Source organism: Pangasianodon hypophthalmus, chromosome 23 (genome assembly GCF_027358585.1).
Source record: "Pangasianodon hypophthalmus isolate fPanHyp1 chromosome 23, fPanHyp1.pri, whole genome shotgun sequence".
Classification (NCBI taxonomy): Eukaryota; Metazoa; Chordata; class Actinopteri; order Siluriformes; family Pangasiidae; genus Pangasianodon; species Pangasianodon hypophthalmus.
The window spans coordinates 1,486,290-1,509,969 of record NC_069732.1 but is presented as its reverse complement, the minus strand read 5'-3'; the positions used below and the strand labels follow the sequence as shown (position 1 = coordinate 1,509,969).

The following is a 23,680-nucleotide window of genomic DNA, read 5'->3' as shown; positions in this document are numbered from 1 at the left end:
GTCTTTCACTTTTGGAGAGGTAGAACAGGTTTAGGTGGTGTCATAGGACACACACAAATCTTAAGAATTTTATTTGTGGAGAAACATGTCTTGCAAAAGGTGTGTATGGGGTTTGTAATTAATATGATTTTAAGTAAAATGTGTTTTTCACCAATAGTTTAGGTAAAAGACAAGTTAACTTTAGTTATTAAAAAGCATGCACCAGTGTGCAATAACACACATAAGCAGTCATTAACAATCATGTGATCCTTTCCAATCTTCTTTAGATTTTTCCCTCAATTGCTTATAGATATTTCTCCAAAAAGTGTCACTGCTTGTAAAATGCTCTTACACATTTCTCAATACACATTTCTGTAACCTAAACAGAAATTCAAATATTAGGATAGCATAGCATACAGAAACTAAAATTGGTCCATTTCTAAAGAAAAGACTTATACAGGATCTTTACCCTCATATCTGTATTATCTATATAAAGGATTTTGTCTACATTACATACAGTGTACCAGTGTTCGAAAAGTCTCCTTTCATACTTAAATTGATTTTTGATGACATTGTCAGTTAGCATTTGTCAGAAGAAATTCTTCCTTCTACCCATCCACTTTAATAGCTTAATTTCTGTTCTACTCTCTTTCTTCTCCCCAGTTTTGTCTACCTTCCCCACTGTAGAGCAGGCTTTTGTATGTAATGGAAGCTTATGTATGTAACTGTGGTTCTATATCTGAGTGGAGGACTGTCAGGGTGGTTTCTTTCTCACTGAGTATTAAACATCAATCACTTACACAATCACTTTCCTTACCCAATGGGCTAACCTGTCTTTATACAGCAGAGTCTATATATGTTGCGCTCCAAAACACACAAACATCTGGCAGGGATTACGCTTAGCACTAGAGAGCATTATAGAGACTTATTATAGAGTTATAGAGAGTTTTGGAAAACTGGGATGTGTTCATTTTGTCACCCCATTTCTCACATGATGGTGACAGGTTTGTTGACAGTGGAGTACCTGGATGCTTTATGTGCCAAGATGCCCTCATGCCTATGTTACCTTCTGGCTCTCACTTTTAGTTATGCTGTCATAGCTAAAGATCTGCTGGAGTTCTTTCATACACGCTCACAGTGCAGACCCTTTAAAGAGAGTCTCATCCTGACTCTTTTTCCCTTCGGACCCGCCTGGCCTTCCTGATGCTCTACTTCTGCTTGAAGCTGCCTGCACTTGTGACTCTGCTGCTGAGAATATTCCCATGTGGATACCCTAAAGATTGCATTTTCCAACAGCAGTTTATGGCCAAGACTCACTTGTGTTTATGTGGATAACTCCACTTGGATACTGTAGACTAAGACAAAAAACTACTGATGCAATCATAAAGACCCTCATCCTTTCAACACACTCAACACTGTTTGCCTTTACTCTTCTACACCTGTACACTGTAATGATTTATAATACCACTGAAGCATTATAATATTTCAGTTATCATAGTGCCACACAAGAATAATGATTAATGACAGTGCAGTGATACCCAAAAACACACAACAATCCAGTTACAGCTTGAGAAAACAAAAAAAAACTACTGAGTGTTTCTAAACTATGAACAATCACCATGAACAATTTGTGCATGCATGTGTGTGTCCACAAGTGAGAAAATGCTGAAAAGTGCTTGCAGAAAAATAAAAAAACAAACAAACAAACAAACAAAAAACTTAAAAAGTCACCTGTCTACCAAGTCCTCCATCCCACCCATACACGCCAGGATTGTATGGTGGTGCCGAAACCCGAGACAAGGTGCCAGAAGCCATCATGGAACTTTCTCTGCTTTGTGTGGTCACTTGCCAGCCTCCACCAGACATATCATCAGGCTCTCCACCACCTGCACCATGAACAGCAGCAGCATTTCGAGGTGATCACTCAGGAGCAGGCCGAGGACCAGCAGGTGCTCCAGACGCTGCTGCAACCAACCAAGTCTCCAACTGTGGCTGCTCCAGCGGGCCTGGCCATGACGTTCCCGAAGATGTCCTCCACAGATGATCTGGAGGCCTTCATGGAGCTCTTTGGAGCTCTTCAAACGCATGGCAGCTGCATGGGGACTACCTGAGGACAAGCAGATGGGGCCGAGGTGCCAGGACCCTGAAACCGTCACCCCTAAACCAGTTTTTACCCCATTTTTCCTCCCATCTCTGTTACCTCTCTAATGACCCCCCCATACTCCATCTCTCTCAACACAGGGGGGACCCTCCCATCCCCACCAGCACTGGGGCAAAGCCCAGGCAGGTTGGCTCGCGCTGCAGGGAAGCAAGCAGTAACATACGTCGTGTCCGAGTATACAAGGAAGTACACATCAGGCCACGGTGGACTCGGTGTGTAACCAGACCAACGTCCATCAAAGCCTGATTAAATGCGGGGTAGTGGGAAATGCACAAGTGGTGAGGTTGAAGCGTGTACAAACGGATGTTCATGAGTATCTGCCAGTTATTATTAAATTCTGGAGGCAAAAACGTAGAGTAGAGGTGGCAGTTAGTCTTTGCCTCACCCATCCACTAATTCTTGGGACAAATTAGCATTAGTATGAGAAATTCTTGCGCATATATCAAGGTACGTTGTGGAATTTGTGCAGTGTTGGCTGGGGAGTTGGTGCCGGGGCCGTCAACATCAGCTCTGTGTCAGGGAGACACGGAGGGTGGGGAGGGGTCCACTTCTCCACCCTTCACAGAGATTTCCCCTTGGAGCAGTTGTGCAACGAGACCCTGAGGCATGCCTTCGACCAAGTGAGAGTAATCGATAGTCAGCAAATTCAGCCCAATGTTGTGCCATCCCACCTGTATTTTTCCATTATCAAGGATAACGTTCACAGTGATGCTCAGAATTGGGATAAATGGCTCAAGCCCCTGGTATTTGCAGAACGAGAGGTCCCACAAGCCTTCACAGGTTTCTCCCCATTCAAATTATTGTAGGGGCCTCAAGCATCATGGCGTCTTAGACATCATTAGGGAAAATTGGGAGGAGGGACCTTCTAATAGCAAAATGAAATTCCTGGACTTGAGAGCAAAATTCTACACCTTAAGTCACCCAACACAGGAGAATTTGTGTCAGGCCCAAGAACGACAGTCCCGACTGTACGACAAGGGTACTCGACTATAGAAAGGGAGATAATGTACTCATTATACTACCCACGTCCAGCTCTAAATTACCCGCAAAGTGGAAAGGATCCTTTGAGGTCAACTCTTTTTCTCATGAAAAAACTACAAACAGACAGACTACAAAGATGACCAAAAGTATAAGACTTAGACCTTATTTTGGGATTGCGCTTCAAATTTTTAAGATGAACCAAAACAAAGTGAATTAAAATTGCATTAAATTAAAATGTAACATAATCAGTTTCTCAGATGCTGATTGGCTGAAATTTATTTACATTTTCAGAGCGCATTTTTCATGTTTTCATTTGAATTGTTTTTACACATGACTAATGTAAAATAATTCCTTACACACAAATTTAAATTATGGAATTAAATTTAAAAATTCATATTTACCCCAAATATTATCTTTGGGGTCAATTTGACCCCATTCAATGTTTAACGTATCTAAATACATGGTTGACATCATTTTTTTTGCTTCTTATTTAATGACTTTTCCTAATTTAATGGGGACAACGGGGAAAACATAAAATTAACATGATGATATGTTTTCAATGTGCTGTACACGTTTTGTAGCATCAGTGTTCTTTGGGGTCAATTTGACCCCAGGCTGTTTTAGCTGTATAAAACCTATAAGAAATATCAAAATTTTACACACATTTGTTTTGCATGATATTGAGGGTCACTATAACATACAATTTTATAATCTTCAAAAAACTTCCCTCTGCTTTAGGGCCCTAATCTAACATAACCATACCTGTAGTATTGCGAGAACCACTCATAGTTCACATGACATTGGGAAGGGGAAAACACAATTCTCATGAGGACACTGATAGTTGACCCAACATAGGGGAGGAGCAAACATATAAAAACTTACACAGAAGCCTTCTCTAAAATTTCTCTTGGTGCTCTGTGGGCTCTCTTTTTATGAAAAAAAAAGATTGAAAATGAATTGAAAATGACCTTTTAGCAAAGGTTTTCTGTCAATGACGTTTTGTCACAGTTCTGTTACAGTGTAAGTGACATAGAGGAGAATGTGTCTGAGACAGAGGATAATGTTGAGGAGGACCTCCTCTGATGAGAATGATACTCTTAGTGTTGACCCTCCTGTTGCCTCTCAACCACCAGCAGACACATTATCTTCCAAAAATGCAAAGTTATTGTGGTCCCTCTCCCCACCTGAACGGCAGGGTAGACTTAGTGCTGCTAATGTCATCAAAATGGTCCCAGACCCACCAGATACACTGAGAGTGGAATTAGACATGGCTGAAGGACTGAATGGTTATAACATTACATGTGATATTTTTTTCACATTGTACGCCCTGGGTGAGGAACTGCTGAAAAGGAAGGTTACCATGTAGGGGACAATGAGAAAAAAACGAGCTAGAGCTTCCCCCTGAGCTTCTTGTGATGAAGAACAAGAAGGTAACATCTTCAATGTTTGCCTTCACTGACAGAGCCACTGTCATCTCCTACTGCCCCAAGAAAGGGAAAAATGTCCTGCTGATGAGCACCATGCATAAATATGCTGTCCTGAGCACCAGAGAAGACAGAAAACCACAAATGGTCTTGGACTACAATAAGACTAAGGGAGGGGTTGATAATCTGGACAAGGTCACAGCCACCTACAGCTGCCGATGCATGACTGCACATTGGCCCCTTCTGTTTTACAAATAAAAATGTTTGAAATTGTGTTTGTTTTTCCTGGGATCAAATTGACCCCGAACATAATACTTGTTACTGTCCTTCTTTCCAAATGTTCTAAATAACAAAAATCTGTACTTAGAAATAATATAAAGCCTTCAAAAAACCAAAAAGATCTTTCTTTCCAATTGTAGGTCAATTAGTGAGATTTTATGGTGATTTGCGTATTTTTCCATAGTTGCGCAATCAGTATTCTGGATGTATAAAGTGGGGGGAGGGGGGATTGGGGGAGGGTCTATATTTTATTTAAAGGGCTATTTAGGTAGTCAACAAATAAACATAAAGTACTTGACACACAAACTTGGGTAAAAATCATATTCTGGAGGTTTAAATATCTGGGGTCAAATTGACTTCAAGGATAAAAGATGTTAGTAATTTTGAGGATAATAGGAGGGTTACAAAAAAACAAACAAACAAGCCTGTATGTTGCAACTGAAATCAATGAATCTGTTTTTTTTGTTCTTTTAGGCTAATTACTTTTTCCACCATCTTGGATTTCGTCAAAAAACAGTTTTTTCGCAACTCCTCCTACAAATTTTGTCCAATTATTGCTAAATTCTTCAGAATAAGCCTCACAAAAATTATCAAAAGAATTTTGATACTACAAACAGTTTGCCAGTAATTTGCCACCGAATCTGACAGGGAAGCCGCCAAACAGGAAGTGAGGCTGTATCTCAGCAATGACTTGCACACTGACACAAAACTTGATAGACAACTTCAGGACCATGACCTGCAACAAATTTCATGCCAGTGCCACCTACTGGTCAAAAGTTAAAACAAGTGAACCTGTCTACATCTAACTGCCATTTTTGCTACTCCTCCTCCAAATTTTGTCCAATCTTCACCAAATTTGGCTCACATCATCTTGAGACCTGTCTGAACAAAAGTTTTTCAAAGGAATTTTGATATTCAAGATGGTTCTAATGTAACATGCTGGTAAATGCAAAAAACAGGATGTGAGGTTGTATCTCAGCAATATCTCCATATCACAAAACTTAATAAGTATTTTCAGGACCATAAGAACTGGCATGTTGCGAATGTCGGCTGGTGAATTCACCGGCCACACCAAAAGTTCCATTGTGCCCATCACCATTAATTGAGGTCCCCTTCAAAAGAATTGGCATGGACCTCGTCAGGCCATTAGAAAGGTGCACGCAAGGATATCGCTTTGTGTTAGTCCTGGTGGATTATGCAACATGATATCTGGAAGCAGTTCCCCTGTGCAACATTTCAGCCCATAGTGTTGTGGAGGCGCTCTTCCGTGTTATCTCCCTAGTCGGGATCCCGAAACACTACACAAGCTTTATGAATTGCTGGGGATTAAATCGATTCGCACAAGCGTTGACCATCTGCAGATGGATGGACTGGTCGAACGGTTTAATCAAATGCTCAGAAACGTGATTCGTAAGTTCTTTCACAATGATGCGTGGAATTGGGATAAGTGGCTTGAGCCCCTGTTATTTGCAGTATGTGAAGTCCCTCAAGCCTCCATAGGGTTTTCCCCATTTGAATTATTGTATGGGAACAAGCCTCGTGATGTCCTAGACGTCAATAGGGAAAACTGGGAGGATGGACCTTCTAATAGCAAGAATGAGATTCAATACATATTGGGACAAGTAACACAGGTGAATTTGCTACAGGCGCAAGAACGTCAATCCCGGCTGTATAACAGGGGTACTCGGCTATGGGAATTTGCAGCAGGAGATAGAGTGCCCGATTTACTGCCCACGACAAGTTCTAAATTACTCACGAATTGGCAAGGACCCTTTGAGGTCACACGGCAGACTCTGAGTCCTAAATCGATTATGAGGTCAGGCGAATGGATAGGGATGATGCACTGCAAATATACCACCTCAATCTCCTGAAACTGTGGAGAGAAGCAGTTCCAGTGGCGATCCCCAATGGTGATCCCCAAGAGGGAGGAGCTGGGACCGGAGGTATGCCAAAAAAGTGCGGCCCAATTCACCCTAGTCCCCTGTGGAGACCACCTCTCACCATCCAAGAGAGCACAGATTGCCAGGTTGCAGGAGGAATTTTCCCATGTGTTTTCGCCTCTACCCGCCTGCACTGACCCCATAGAACACCATACTGAGACTTCCACTCCAGATGTGGTTGTATGCAGTTGCCCATACCGGTTGCTTGAACACAAAAAAAATGTGGTTCAGGATGAACTCAAGGCTATGCTTGACATGGGAGTATTCAAGGAATCCCACAGCGATTGGAGCAGCCCAGTGGTTTTGGTGCTCAAAGCCGACACGTTGGTCTGTTTTTTTGTGGACTTTAGAAAAGTCAACGGGGTGTCTAAATTTGACACATATCCGATGCTTCGCATTGATGAACTGGTCGATTGGTTAGGAGCAGTTCGCTTTTTGACACTAGATTTAACTAAGGGGTATTGGCAGATTCCCTTGACGCCAATATCTCGGAAAAAATTTCCTTTTCCACTCCGTTTGGGTCACGCCACTTTGACACCCTTCCGTTTGGGTTGCTCTGAGCCCCAGTGATGTTTCAATGGCTCATGGACAGAACCCTCCACCTGCATAATGCATATGCCGCTGTATATTTAGATGATATAATTATTTACAGTAATGATTGGCAGCAGCATTTGGAACATCTGAGGGCTATCCTGAGATCCATGAAAAGGGTGGGACTCACAGCAAACCCAAAGAAGTGTGCAATTGGGCGGGCGGAAGTACAATATCTGGGCTTCCACTTGTGTCATGGGCAGGTGCATCCCCAAATTGATAAGACAGCAGCGATTGTGGCCTGCCCAAGACCCAAGACCAGAAAAGGGGTGAGGCAGTTCCTGGGGCTGGCTGGCTATTACAGAAGGTTTGTACCTAATTTTTCAGACGTCACCAGCCCGCTGACTGACCTCACTACAAAAGGGGCACCAGATGTGGTCCAGTGGACGGAGCTGTGCGAGTGGGCTTTCTGCCAAGTAAAAGCAGTTTTGTGTGGGGGCCTGCTGTTGCATTCATCTGACTTTTCTCTCCCTTTTGTTTTACAGCCTGCATGTCAGACAGAGGGCTGGGGGCTATTTTGTCCCAGGTGATGGAGAGAGAGGAGCTCTCTCCATCAGCCGGAAACTCTCAGTGAGGGAGTCCAGGTACAGCACGATTGAGAAGGAGTGTCTGGCCATCAAGTGGGCATTCATCACCCTCCGACACCACCTACTCCTCACTCTCTGATACTACCTGCTGGGGTGCGTGCGTGTGTGTGCTTAGAAAACAAAAACGCTGAAAAGCTAAAGTAAAAGACAAAGAATAAAGCACCTTTTGAGTTGTTCTAAGCCTGCCTCCAGCTTCCTCATTCCCTACTTGAATCTGAATCCCGAATCCCTACTCGAAAGTGTTACAGCAATATAATCAGATTCTTGAATGATAATTGGCATTTATTTACTTTTTCAGAATCAGAATCAGAATTAGCTTTATTCGCCAAGTGTGTGCGCAGACACACAAGGAATTTGTTGTGGTTTTTAAAGGTGCTCTTTGTACATACATGCATACATACATACATATCTTACATGAGAACAGAAAACATTTAAATAGTAAGACTTAACAAGAAAAAAATAAAATAAAGATAATGTGTATGAATCTGGAACAGAAGATTTATGTACAGATTTGTGCATTATTTACTCTATATACAACTGTATAAATAAAGAGATATGCATATGTATTTACATAATACTTGAGAAAGAGGCAGTAATTAGAGATGGAGGATGAATTACAGAAATGAATGACAAAAAACACAGGTAATGATTCCTGTGTTAGCTGTTTAAGCTGGAGATTTTTCAGAGTGCCTTGATAATTTTAGTTGGAATTCTGTATACATTTTTTTTAAGCCTTACAGACAAATGTACATTATGATAATCAATTTGGAAAAAAATTTAGATTTACAAAAAAGAAGCTATATAGAACACAGTGCTATATATTGCTTTATATGTAGAATTTACTGTAATTTTGTACGTAATTTAAAATTGACTGTTTTACACTTTACACTTACTGTTCCATGTATTCACTATGCATACACAACTAACATTAGGTACAACTTACCACACAAAATTGAAGACTTAAATGGAGATTCATAAATGAGAGTGGTAAGAACATTTTGAATAAAATCCAAGGCATGTGCAATTGGAGAACTCAACTGGAACCTTAACCAGAACTTGAGTCCTGCTATGATGTCTGGATCCTGTAGAGTGTCACTGTGGAAATGTTTGTTAATAATAATAACATTTCATTCATCTTCAGTAACTGTTTAGTCCTGACACCACTCCCTTAAACACACATGAAGAATCACACCAAGTAAGCACAGGAACACGTCTCTGCAAAATGACCAAAATGTTCTTCATTCCCCCATGTGAAAAATACATGTCCAGGAAATGCCTCTGGGAATGGAGCACATTTAATACATGTCTTCATTGGAGTCTGCATCAGATGAAATCTCTTTACACCCTAAAAATAAAATGAGGTTTATATTGAAGCTGACAGGTTGAGGTTAATATTAAACATCAGTGTGATTTTGAATACAAAGTTCAGTCGAATAGAAAAACTACCCAGTGACTCAGAACTCACTGAATCTGAACCTGTTTGCAATAAATAGCTCTTTTTTATGGGACTAGGACCAGGTTACTTACTTCACTAAAAACATACTAAACACTAAAAACATTAAACAATTGCTAATAGGTCTAAATATTTGTATGTTTTACACATTTATCTGAAATGCTTATAAATCACCTAAAGTCCTGGAGTTTGTGAAGTGTTTCATCTTTAAGACTGAAGAGCAGCTTCTTTCCTGAGTCTGTGAGTTTATTCTTAGACAGATCCAGTTCTCTCAGGTGTGAGGGGTTTGATCTCAGAGCTGAAGTCAGAGCAGCACAGCCTTCATCTGAGACACCGCAAACACGCAACCTGCAGAGAGAAAATAACACACTCTTCACTCTCTCAGTTCAGGACACAGAATCTTTAACTTTATAAACACAGTCACTCCAGCCTTAAATCACTGTGTATTACTGTGAATCGTGTTTCTGAAATCTCAAAAAGCAATGACTAAAAAATGAAATGATAAAACTAAATTGTAGTTACAAGAGGTTGTAAATGTGTTATTGTTTAAAAAAGTGCATCTGAAAACAAAAAACAAACAAATGTCAATCTCAAATTTCAATTTCAAATATCTAAACAAATGTTCTTTGGCTGTAATGATAAAGGAATAAAGGGGAAAAAACTGCTTGCAAGACAGCAGGTTTGTTTGATGTACAACACAAAATGGTGTAACAAATGCTGAAATAAGATTGTGTGTGTGTGTGAGTGTGTGTGTGTGATAAGATCATTAGGCACCAGGGTGGAATTAATCAGTGTGCAGTGAAATGAAATGATGTTCCTCCTCAGGATATTTGATGCTAAAGCTAAAACCTCTGCTTCAGTCCCACTATTAGACAATGTTTCTTACTGAGGAGCAGGTCACGTGACTCTCAGAGAGATGATGTTACCTCAGTGTCTCCAGTTTACAGTGAGGATTCTCCAGTACAGCAGAGAGACACTTCACTCCTGAGTCTGTCAGTTTATTTCTAGACAGATCCAATTTTCTCAGGTGTGAGGGGTTTGATCTCAGAGCTGAAGTCAGAGCAGCACAGCCTTCGTTTGAGACACTACAATCACACAACCTGCAGAGAGACAATGACACACTCTTCACTCTCTCAGTTCAGGACACACAGACACACGTAATCTTAGTCATGAATTATATGAGAGCAATAATTTAAAGACATAGTAACAGTTAAATAAATTATATTTATGCTGTTTGTGTGTGTGTGAGAATGTCACAATCTTAGTTGTATTTCTGTCTGAGTGTTATCTGTGTGTCAATGTTGAGTGTCTTTTGTCTGCTCCTCTTTTGGCAAGGCATGTGGGGTGAGTCCCAGTCACCAGTGGTGAGTATCTCCTGACAGAGGGACAAACCACAAACCAGCGACAGAGTGTTGGGCACACAAGGCTCATCGATGTGCGAGGGCAATGAAGGCTATCCTGTCTGTTATGAACCGACACAGTAGCCAATCTGTTGGCCATTGCCCTTGTGCATCCATGAGCCCAACACCCTGTCACTGGTTAGTGGTTTGTCCTCCTCTGACGACTGTTGGTAGATACTCACTGTTGAGTCTCTGCCATGACCAGCTTAGATGGTGGGATTTAACCAAAAACCACAGACACACGTTGCTCTAAACACACCCATACTTTTACTGGCATCCATCGTATCTCCTCACACCATCTTCTGCATAATGACATCACATCTATGTACAACATCCCCCTTCACATGCTTATAATATAAACGTATGCCATTATGACAGGTACACTATCAGCCAGCAGCTTCAGGTAATGTTCACATCAACCATCAGAATGGGGAAAGAATGTCATCTCAGTGATTTTGACCGTGGCATGATTGTTGGTAGCAGATGGGCTGGTTTGAGTATTTCTATTACTGCTGATCTCCTGGGATTTTCATGGACAATAGTCTCTAGAGTTTACTCAGAATGGTGCAATAAAGAAAAAAACATCCAGTGAGTTCTGTGGATGGAAACACCTTGTTAATGAGAGAGATCAATGGAGAACGGCCAGACTAGTTCAGGCTGACAGAAAGGCTACAGTAACTCAGATAACCACTCTGTAAAATTGTGGTGAGCAGAAAAGCATCTCAGAATGCACAACACATCGAACATGGAGGCAGATGTGCTACAACAGCAGAAGACCACATCAGGTTCCACTTCTGTCAGCCAAGAACAGAAAGCTGAGGCTGCAGTGGGCACAGGCTCACCAAAACTGGACAGTTGAAGACTGGAGAAATGAAGCCTGGTCTGATGAATCTCGATTTCTGCTGAGGCAAACAGATGGTAGGGTCAGAATTTGGCACCAACAGCATGAATCCATGAACCCAACGTGCCTTGTGTCAACAGTCCAGGCTATTGGAGGAGGTGTAATGGTGTGGGGAATGTTTTCTTGGCACACTTTGGGCCCGGTAATACCAATCGATCATTGTTTGAATGCCATAGACTGAGTATTGCTGCTGACCATGTGCATCCCTTCATGGCCACAATTTTCCCATCTTCTAATGGCTACTTCCAGCATGATAATGCACCATGTTACAAAGCAAAAGTCATCTCAAACTGGTTTCATGAACATGACAATGAGTTCAGTGTTCTTCAGTGACCTAAATCCAATAGAACATGTGGATATGGTAGAACAGGAGATTCAAATGAAAAATCTGCAGGACTTGTGTGATGCAATCATGTCAACATGGACCACAATCTCAAAGGAATGTTTCCAACATCTTGTGGAATCCAAGCCATGAAGAATTGAGGCTGTTTTGAGAGCAAAGGGAGGCCCTACCCAGTATTAGTATAGTGTTCCTAATAAAGTGTTCAGTGAGTGTGTATGCTATCTCTAGGTAAAATTACTCATAAATATAGTATTAGCTTCCACTGTTATGCTGATGACACACAGTTATATGTTTCAGAAAAGCCAGATGAGAAACACCAGAATAATAAAGTTGAGGAATGTGTAAAGGACAATAGACACTGCATGCTTATTAACTTTCTTCTACTTAATTCTGACAAGACAGATGTACTTGTACTAGGACCACATACAGCTAGAAGTAAGCTTTCTGATTACATAATAACTCTGGATGGCCTTTCTGTTTCATCATGTGCAGCAGTGATGTGATTATTGACTCCAGTCTTTCATTTGAAGCTCATGTAAATAATATTACTAGAATAGCCTTCTTTCATCTCAGAAATATTGCTAAGATAAGAAATATAATGTCACTACATGATGCAGAAAGACTAGTTCATGTTCTTGTAACCTAGAGGTTGGATTATATTAATGCCTTGCTGTCTGGATTTTCCAGTATAAATATGCTTCAGATAGTCCAGAATGCAGTAGCCAGAGTGCTTACTAGACCCAGACGATATGACCACATCACCCCCATCTTATCCACACTGCATTAGCTCCCAATCAAATTTTGCATTGATTTTAAAATACTACCTGAGTGAACTTCTGTTCTTTTATGATCCACCACGCCTACTTCGATCAAAACGTGCAGGCTCTTTGTTGGTACCTAGAATAAGGAAGACTACAGCAGGGGGCAGAGCTTTCTCTTACAAATCCCCGCAGCTATGGAACAGCCTTCCATTTAGTTTACAGGACTCAGACACAGTCTCAGTGTCTAGGTCTAGAGTGAAAAAACTATTTTTTAGTCAAGTCTTTTGTTAATAGCTTTTTTTTAGTCTGAAAAAACTTGAACACAGTGCTATGTGGTGCAGTAGTAACAGTGCTGCTGGTGCCCCTAGTGGCTTCATGGTATTATGTTCTACACAGAAATAAAGACCTGTGAGCTCTTACATTATAACATGTCTCTGTTGTGGAATATAAAAATTCACTAAGTAAAACTTTAATAGTTAACATTATCAATTATTTTGACTCAACACTGCAGCCCTAAAGATCAATATCATCAAGTATTTATAGAAACCACAACTAAATTTGTGATCAGATAATTAGGTATCAAATTAATCAGTGTGCAGTGAAATGAAATGATTTTCCTCCTCAGGATATTTGATGCTGAAGCTAAAACCTCTCCTTCAGTCTCAATATTAAAGAATGTGTCTTACTGAAGAGCAGGTCATATGACTCTCAGAGAGATGATCTTACCTCAGTGTCTCCAGTTTACAGTGAGGATTCTCCAGTACAGCAGAGAGACACTTCACTCCTGTGTCTGTGAGTTTAATCTCAGACAGATTCAGTTCTCTCAGGTTTGAGGGGTTTGATATCAGAGCTGACGTCAGAGCAGCACAGCCTTCATCTGAGACACCAAAATCACGCAACCTGCAGAGAGACAATGACACACTCTTCAATCTCTCAGTTCAGGACACAGAATCTTTAACTTTATAAACACAGTCACTCCAGTCTTAAATCACTGTGTATTACTGTGAATCGTGTTTCTGAAATTTGAAAACGCAATGACTAAAAAATGAAATGATAAAACTAAATTGTAGTTACAAGAGGTTGTAAATGTGTTATTGTTTAAAAAAGTGCATCTGAAAACAAAAAACAAACAAATGTCAATCTCAAATTTCAATTTCAAATATCTAAACAAATGTTCTTTGGCTGTAATGATAAAGGAATAAAGGGGAAAAAACTGCTTGCAAGACAGCAGGTTTGTTTGACTGATGTACAACACAAAATGGTGTAACAAATGCTGAAATAAGATTGTGTGTGTGTGTGATAAGATCATTAGGCACCAGGGTGGAATTAATCAGTGTGCAGTGAAATGAAATGATGTTCCTTCTCAGGATATTTGATGCTAAAGCTAAAACCTCTGCTTCAGTCCCACTATTAGACAATGTTTCTTACTGAGGAGCAGGTCACGTGACTCTCAGAGAGATGATGTTACCTCAGTGTCTCCAGTTTACAGTGAGGATTCTCCAGTACAGCAGAGAGACACTTCATTCCTGAGTCTGTAAGTTTATTCCAAGACAGATCCAATTCCCTCAGGTGTGAGGGGTTTGATCTCAGAGCTGAAGTCAGAGCAGCACAGCCTTCATCTGAGATATCACAATCACACAACCTGCAGAGAGACAATGACACACTCTTCACTCTCAGTTCAGGACACACAGATCAGTTCTGCAGCAACTTTTCCATCAAAGAGTCACTGCAGTCTTTAATTACTATGAAATACATCATCTTAGTCATGAATTATATGAGAGCAATAATTCAAAAACAAAGTAACAGTTAAATAAATTATATTTATGCTGTTTGTGTGTGTGTGAGAATGTCACAATCTTAGTTGTATTTCTGTCTGAGTGTTATCTGTGTGTCAATGTTGAGTGTCTTTTGTCTGCTCCTCTTTTGGCAAGGCATGTGGGGTGAGTCCCAGTCACCAGTGGTGAGTATCTCCTGACAGAGGGACAAACCACAAACCAGCGACAGAGTGTTGGGCACACAAGGCTCATCGATGTGCGAGGGCAATGAAGGCTATCCTGTCTGTTATGAACCGACACAGTAGCCAATCTGTTGGCCATTGCCCTTGTGCATCCATGAGCCCAACACCCTGTCACTGGTTAGTGGTTTGTCCTCCTCTGACGACTGTTGGTAGATACTCACTGTTGAGTCTCTGCCATGACCAGCTTAGATGGTGGGATTTAACCAAAAACCACAGACACACGTTGCTCTAAACACACCCATACTTTTACTGGCATCCATCGTATCTCCTCACACCATCTTCTGCATAATGACATCACATCTATGTACAACATCCCCCTTCACATGCTTATAATATAAACGTATGCCATTATGACAGGTACACTATCAGCCAGCAGCTTCAGGTAATGTTCACATCAACCATCAGAATGGGGAAAGAATGTCATCTCAGTGATTTTGACCGTGGCATGATTGTTGGTAGCAGATGGGCTGGTTTGAGTATTTCTATTACTGCTGATCTCCTGGGATTTTCATGGACAATAGTCTCTAGAGTTTACTCAGAATGGTGCAATAAAGAAAAAAACATCCAGTGAGTTCTGTGGATGGAAACACCTTGTTAATGAGAGAGATCAATGGAGAATGGCCAGACTAGTTCAGGCTGACAGAAAGGCTACAGTAACTCAGATAACCACTCTGTAAAATTGTGGTGAGCAGAAAAGCATCTCAGAATGCACAACACATCGAACATGGAGGCAGATGTGCTACAACAGCAGAAGACCACATCAGGTTCCACTTCTGTCAGCCAAGAACAGAAAGCTGAGGCTGCAGTGGGCACAGGCTCACCAAAACTGGACAGTTGAAGACTGGAGAAATGAAGCCTGGTCTGATGAATCTCGATTTCTGCTGAGGCAAACAGATGGTAGGGTCAGAATTTGGCACCAACAGCATGAATCCATGAACCCAACGTGCCTTGTGTCAACAGTCCAGGCTATTGGAGGAGGTGTAATGGTGTGGGGAATGTTTTCTTGGCACACTTTGGGCCCGGTAATACCAATCGATCATTGTTTGAATGCCATAGACTGAGTATTGCTGCTGACCATGTGCATCCCTTCATGGCCACAATTTTCCCATCTTCTAATGGCTACTTCCAGCATGATAATGCACCATGTTACAAAGCAAAAGTCATCTCAAACTGGTTTCATGAACATGACAATGAGTTCAGTGTTCTTCAGTGACCTGAATCCAATAGAACATGTGGATATGGTAGAACAGGAGATTCAAATGAAAAATCTGCAGGACTTGTGTGATGCAATCATGTCAACATGGACCACAATCTCAAAGGAATGTTTCCAACATCTTGTGGAATCCAAGCCATGAAGAATTGAGGCTGTTTTGAGAGCAAAGGGAGGCCCTACCCAGTATTAGTATAGTGTTCCTAATAAAGTGTTCAGTGAGTGTGTATGCTATCTCTAGGTAAAATTACTCATAAATATAGTATTAGCTTCCACTGTTATGCTGATGACACACAGTTATATGTTTCAGAAAAGCCAGATGAGAAACACCAGAATAATAAAGTTGAGGAATGTGTAAAGGACAATAGACACTGCATGCTTATTAACTTTCTTCTACTTAATTCTGACAAGACAGATGTACTTGTACTAGGACCACATACAGCTAGAAGTAAGCTTTCTGATTACATAATAACTCTGGATGGCCTTTCTGTTTCATCATGTGCAGCAGTGATGTGATTATTGACTCCAGTCTTTCATTTGAAGCTCATGTAAATAATATTACTAGAATAGCCTTCTTTCATCTCAGAAATATTGCTAAGATAAGAAATATAATGTCACTACATGATGCAGAAAGACTAGTTCATGTTCTTGTAACCTAGAGGTTGGATTATATTAATGCCTTGCTGTCTGGATTTTCCAGTATAAATATGCTTCAGATAGTCCAGAATGCAGTAGCCAGAGTGCTTACTAGACCCAGACGATATGACCACATCACCCCCATCTTATCCACACTGCATTAGCTCCCAATCAAATTTTGCATTGATTTTAAAATACTACCTGAGTGAACTTCTGTTCTTTTATGATCCACCACGCCTACTTCGATCAAAACGTGCAGGCTCTTTGTTGGTACCTAGAATAAGGAAGACTACAGCAGGGGGCAGAGCTTTCTCTTACAAATCCCCGCAGCTATGGAACAGCCTTCCATTTAGTTTACAGGACTCAGACACAGTCTCAGTGTCTAGGTCTAGAGTGAAAAAACTATTTTTTAGTCAAGTCTTTTGTTAATAGCTTTTTTTTAGTCTGAAAAAACTTGAACACAGTGCTATGTGGTGCAGTAGTAACAGTGCTGCTGGTGCCCCTAGTGGCTTCATAGTATTACGTTATACACAGAAATAAAGACCTGTGAGCTCTTACATTATAACATGCAGCCCTAAAGATCAATATCATCAAGTATTTATAGAAAACACAACTAAATTTGTGATCAGATAATTAGGTATCAGATTAATCAGTGTGCAGTGAAATGAAATGATTTTCCTCCTCAGGATATTTGATGCTGAAGCTAAAACCTCTCCTTCAGTCTCAATATTAGACAATATGTCTCACTGAGGAGCAGGTCATATGACTCTCAGAGAGATGATCTTACCTCAGTGTCTCCAGTTTACAGTAAGGATTCTCCAGTACAGCAGAGAGACACTTCAGTCCTGAGTCTTTGAGTTTATTCCTAGACAGATCCAGTTCTCTCAGGTTTGAGGGATTTGATCTCAGAGCTGAAGTCAGAGCAGCACAGCCTTCATCTGAGACACCACAATCACACAACCTGCAGAGAGACAATAACCAACATTTCAACCCAACCCAAAGGTTGCATTACAGCAAATCATTGTTGGTCATGTTGATGGAGAACATTGTAAAAAACTCTGTCAAAGTCTATTTTTACTGTCATTGGAAAAAAAACGTATACCCTCCTTCAAGTCTAGGTTTTTATTTATCAGGGCGTAAATAACAATAAGAAAGCTTCAACCTGCAGAGAGTCAGTACACACTCTTCACTCTCTCAGTTCAGGACACAAAGATCAATTCAGCAGCAACTTTTCCATCAAAGAAACAATACAGTTTTTAATCACTATGAAATACATGATCTTAATCACGAATTATGTGAGAGCACTAGTTAAAAAACAAAATAATAGTAAAATAAATTACATTTATTTTATTTCTAAGGTGCATGTGTGTTAACTTGTTCCCCACAGCCACATTAAAAATTTTGTAGAAACTTCCCAGCAGCAGGTTATACTCCATATTAATGTCAATGGTTTTTGGAAAGTTCAACAAGCCCATATAGATGTGATGGTCAGGTGTCCACATACTTTTTGTCATAGTGTATATAGAGGATGCAACAAATATTGTGATCAGATTAATCAGTGTGCAATAAAATGAAATGATTTTCCTCCTCAGGATATTTGATGCTGAAGCTAAAACCTCTCCTTCAGTCTCAATATTAGAGAATATGTCTCACTGAGGAGCAGGTCATATGACTTTCAGAGAGATGATCTTACCTCAGTGTCTCCAGTTTAAAGTGAGGATTCTCCAGTACAGCAGAGAGACACTTCACTCCTGAGTCTCTGAGTTTATTCCCAGTCAGATCTAGTCCTCTCAGGTGTGAGGGGTTTGATCTCAGAGCAGATGTCAGAGCAGCACACCCTTCATCTGAGACACCACAACTACACAACCTGCAGAGAGACAATAACCAAACCTCTCAACCCAACCCAAAGGCTGCGTTACAGCAAATCAGTATCGGTCATGTTGATGGAAAGCATTGTAAAAACTCTATCAAAGTCTATTTTTACAGTCATGGAAAATAGAAAGTACACCGTCCTTCAAGTCTATGTTTTTATTTTCAGGGCCTAAATAATAATTGCGCGGCCCTCACCAACTTCTATAAATAAATAACCTCAGCTGACAACAAAAAAACACAACAGATTTCAATATGTAGTCATTTTATCCCAAAAAGTAAACCAACATTCAGAAACCAGGTTGGAAAAAATAAGTACACCCTATAAATCAGTAACATTTAGAACCACCTTTAGCAACAATAAATTGAAGTACTTGAATATTTTCTGTAGGAGTTTATCAGTTTCTCACATCATTTTGGAGAAATACTGGCCCAAGCTTCTTTCCAAAATTGCTTCAGTTCATTGATGTTTGAGTGTATTCTTTTATGCACAGCATCTCAATGGGGTTGAGGTCTAGACTTGGTCATTCCAACACCTTCATTTTTTTTCTTCTTTAGCCATTCAGATGCTGATTTGCTGGTGTGCTTGTGATCATTGTGCTGTTGCATGTCCCAATTTCTGCCCAGCTTAAGCTGCTGGACAGATGGCCTAACATTTGTCTCAAGAATATTCAGCTATAAAGTGGAGATCATCATTGTTTCATTGACTGCAAGGTTCCCAGGTCCGGTGGCTGCAAAACAAGCCCAAATTATCACCCTTCCTCCACCACCACGCTTGACAGTTGGTGTTTGTGGTGATATGCTGTGTTTGGGTTTTTGCCAAACATGGCACTGTGCATGATGAGCAAACATTTCCACCTTGGTCTCATCAGTCCAAAGGATATTGTTCCAGATTTGCTGGGATGCCTTCTCCTGGGAAAATTGGCAAGTGTGTTGAAGGCTCTCCATTTGTAAACAATCCTTCTCACTGTAGAATGGTGAAATCGTTGTTTGGAGATGGCCCTATAACCCTTCCCAGATTTACGAACAGCAACAATTGCTTGTCTGAGGTCATGGCTGATGTCCTTTCTTCTTGGCATGATCTAGACTCACACCTGAGTGCTCCAGAACACCAAACTGCCATAAGTTCTGCTTTTATAGAGGTGGTCACACTTCTTGATGTTTAACTAATCTTGTGCATTTCATAAGTAACAACTGGTTGCTTATTACTCTATTAATGATTGTCGAAGTAGGAAGGTTGTACTTATTTTTTCCCACATGTTAGTTTACTTTTTGGGAAAAAATGACTACATACTGAAAAGAAAATTGTCAGTTTATGATATTTTAATGTATAAACTGTACAGTCCCCTCTGAAAGTGTTGGAATGGCAAAGCCAATTCTTTTGTTTTTACTATACACTGAACACATTTGGGTTTGAGATCAAAAGATGAATATGAGACGGTAGATCAGAATTTGAACTTTCGTTTCCTGATATTTACATGTAGATGTGTAAATATCTACAGCCATTGCATAAGCACTGGGCATAGCCAATACAACAATTTGGAATGTCCTGAAAAAGAAAGAAACCACTAGTGTACTAACAACCAGACATGGAACAGGTCGGCCAAGGAAAACAACAGTAGTTGATGACAGAAATATTGTGAGAACAACAGACAGTCACATCATCAACAACTTCTGCATGGCAGTGTTGAAGGTATCACAATCCATCGTTCAAAGAAGACTTCAAGAGCAGAAATATAGAGGCCATACCACAGGATGCAAACCACTCATTAGCAGTAAGAATCAGAAGGATTGGAATGTCTGCCAATTTACAGAGAAATGCATCCAATATAATTGGGAGGAACTTCATCATGCAGCAAGACAACGATCCAAAACACACTGCCAACACAACAATAGACTTCATCAGTGGAACAAGTGGAAGGTTTTAGACTGGCCAAGTCAATCACCAGAGCTTAAAGCATTTGAGTAGCATTTCACCTCCTGAAGAGAAGACTTACCACTTACTACGCAGATGATACTCAGTGTTATGTTCCCTTGCATCCTAAGGATGTCTCCAGTTTACAGTGTCTGTCTGATTGTCTGAGAGATGTTAAACAGTGGATGTCTGCCAACTTCCTCCAGTTAAATGAGTCTAAGACTGAGGTCTTAATTTTTGGCTCCCCTGCTTCTACAGAGGCTGTGGCCAGTAAACTGGGACCTCTATCTGGTAATCTTCATTCACATGTTAGAAACTTTTGACTCTGCTTTGACTTTTGATAAACAGATCAATGCTGTGGTTAGAAGTTGTTTTTATCAGCTAAATAATATTGCAAAGATGAAGTCATTCTTAACTTGGAGTCTGTAATACATGCTTTTATCTCATCCAGATTAGATTATTGTAATGTATTGTACTTGGGTGTTTCACAGTCTCTATTGTCACATCTTCAACTTGTTCAAAACGCTGCCGCTAGATTGTTAACTGGAACAAGGAAGAGGGAACATATTTCACCAGTGTTGATCTCTCTCCACTGGCTCCCAGTTAAATATCGTATCCATTTTAAAACATTGTTGTTTGTTTATAAGGGTTTGCATGGACTGGCTCCTCCATATATCTCCGATCTCCTTCTGTTCCACTGTAATGCCTCCAGGGAACTTCGATCAACTAATAGTCTTCAGTTGACTGTTCCAAGGTCACGCTTGAAATCAAAAGGAGATCGTGCCTTTTCAGTGGCCGCTCCACAGCTCTGGAATAATTTGCCCCCCTATATAAGAACTGCACCAACATGTGCTGATTTTAAGTCTCTTCTTAAAACTTATTTATTTACTGTTGCATACGGTCATAAGTAAGCACAGTGACATAACTGTAGTGTACTATCTGTTGCTGTGTTCTATGTTTACTTTTGTATTTTTGGTATATGCTTAAATTTTGTACAGCACTTTGGCCAACAGCTGTTGTTTTTAAATGTGCTTTATAAATAAATATGACTGACTGACTGACTGACTGACTGAAGGGAGAAAACAAACAACTGAAAGAAGCTGCGCTACAAACCTGGAAAAGCATCACAAAAGAAGAATGGAACAGTTTGGTGATGTTAGCGGGTTGTCGCTTTGATGCAGTTATTGCAAGCAAGGGATATGCTACCAAAGATTAAGTGTTATTTACTTTAAGACTATCTGTTTCAATAATTTTACTCACCTAAAAACTGGGCGTTCTGCCACCAAAGGTTCTAAGCTGTTTAACATGTCTAGATGTAAATATGAGGAAACGAAAGCTGAAATTCTGATCTATTGGCTCATTTTCATCTTTTGATCTCAAACACAAATGTCTTTAATGCATAGCGAAAACAAAAGAACTGGCCTTGCTGTTCCAATACGTTTGGAGGGGACTGTATAAGTTATCTCATTTATCGAGAGGAGAAACAGCTGGGTAGTCAGGGCCTGTAGCAAGGGTAGGTCCTACACACAGCTACCTTTTTGGAGTTCATCCCACATACACTGCTGGCTTTTCTGAGTTTAATCTGTCCATTCCATTTGAGAGAGTATAACCCCATGTTTTTGCCATTTACATCGAGTGGATTTTGTGCTGTCAGATTCTGTGAAATGCTACAGCCCTGAAGTGACTACAGTGCTTTGCTGCTGTTGTTCACTATCTCATCTGAAGTTTTGAAATGCTACTACATATGCTTCTACATTTGTAAACAGAGAAGTGCACAGTTCTGCCACTAGTGCTGAATGAGCACAAGCACAGGGATTTTCTTATAGTATTACACTTCCAGAATGGTTTTTAGGTTCTATGTCTGTGGCAGAAGATGAAGATGCTGTGCATGCCTAGATTGAATGCTTTATTTTGTATTTGTAAAAAGGACAGATGGCATTCAGAATTTTTAATCAATTCTTTAAAAATTTTTCAAATAATGGGAAATTCCTGTTTAACGCAACCCCTGACCTAACCTTAAAGGAAATATAGACGTGGGGAAAGTAAAACCTGTAGAATCTGGTTAAAACCTGCATCTGGGATGGCTAGCTTCATTTAATGCTACATACTCATTTTCTCTAACCCTGGTTTCTGTTAAACAAAAATAAATGTAATCCCTGATCAGTAATCACATTTTGAAAAGTTATTCACTTTATGCTTTGGAGAATACAGAAATAGGGACCTGTATTATACATGTGACGTCATAAAGAAGCAAAAATAAACCTGGAAATTGGGCGGACTACTGGTACATTAGTTAGAATTTATAAGAGCTTTTATAAACATGGTCCTAGGTCATGTGACTCAGAGGAATGATCTTACCGCAGTGACTCCAGTTTACATTGAGGACTCTCCAGTCCAGCAGAAAGACGCTTCACTCCTGAGTCTCTGAGTTTATTCCAAAACAGATCCAGTTCTCTTGTGTGGGAGGGGTTTGATTCTGTGTCTGTGAATCTATTCCCAGACAGATCCAGTTCTCTCAGACTGGAGGATTCAGAGCTGAGCACCGAGGCCAAAGCTGTACAGCCTTTCTCTGTCAGGTCACAGTTATTAAACCTGAAAGAAATAACAAAATACAAGGTGAGTTAACACTAGATTATTAAACAAGTTATTAAATCTTCCCAAAATACAAAAATAAAATATAACACAAATCTAAGTAGCTCATATCACAACATGCTGCATAATGCATTGTGTGATATTTGTGTACTAAATGTAGTACAGATATTCAATGTACAGTACATAGAACAAAAAACATATATCCAGTTTCACTATTTAAGTACATAGAACATATGTCCAGTTTCCCTGTTGATTTAAGAGTGCTTTGAGATCCATCAGTGTCTGATAAAATTCTTTCAGTTTCTCTGCTGCTAACATTAACGGTGTATGAGTTATATTCAGCATTACTTACTCAGCTTTTCTGGATGCTGCAACCACAGGCAGGAGCTTCAGAAGAACCTCATCTGATGTACAGTGTTTGTTGGTATATTTATTAAGCACAAACACATTCTGTTCTTGTGCTGATGTCAGTAACACAAACACCACAGCTGACCACTGAGAAGAAGAAAGTTTGCTTTGATGTAAATTTCCAGATTGCAGGTAGTGTTGGATTTCCTCAACTAGAGAACGATCTTCCAGTTCATTCAGACAGTGGAACAGATTGATGAATTTCTCTGGTGAAGGATTCTGTCTGATCTTCT

The 23,680-nt window shown here is 40.2% G+C and overlaps 1 protein-coding gene across 1 annotated transcript in view; it reads right to left on the bottom strand.

The window, feature by feature from the left end:
• Positions 1-8,226: 8,226 nt before the first annotated feature.
• The window catches only part of LOC113546241 (NACHT, LRR and PYD domains-containing protein 12-like), a 123,974-nt gene continuing 108,520 nt past the window's right edge, over positions 8,227-23,680 (bottom strand). The window contains exons 21-25 of the mRNA XM_053228546.1: positions 14,269-14,442; positions 13,527-13,700; positions 10,322-10,495; positions 9,570-9,743; positions 8,227-9,287 (exon numbers count right to left, since the gene is read on the bottom strand). Of these exons, the coding sequence (XP_053084521.1) occupies positions 9,281-9,287; positions 9,570-9,743; positions 10,322-10,495; positions 13,527-13,700; positions 14,269-14,442 (703 nt within the window). The 3' untranslated portion in view covers positions 8,227-9,280. The remainder of the gene's footprint in view (positions 9,288-9,569; positions 9,744-10,321; positions 10,496-13,526; positions 13,701-14,268; positions 14,443-23,680) is intronic.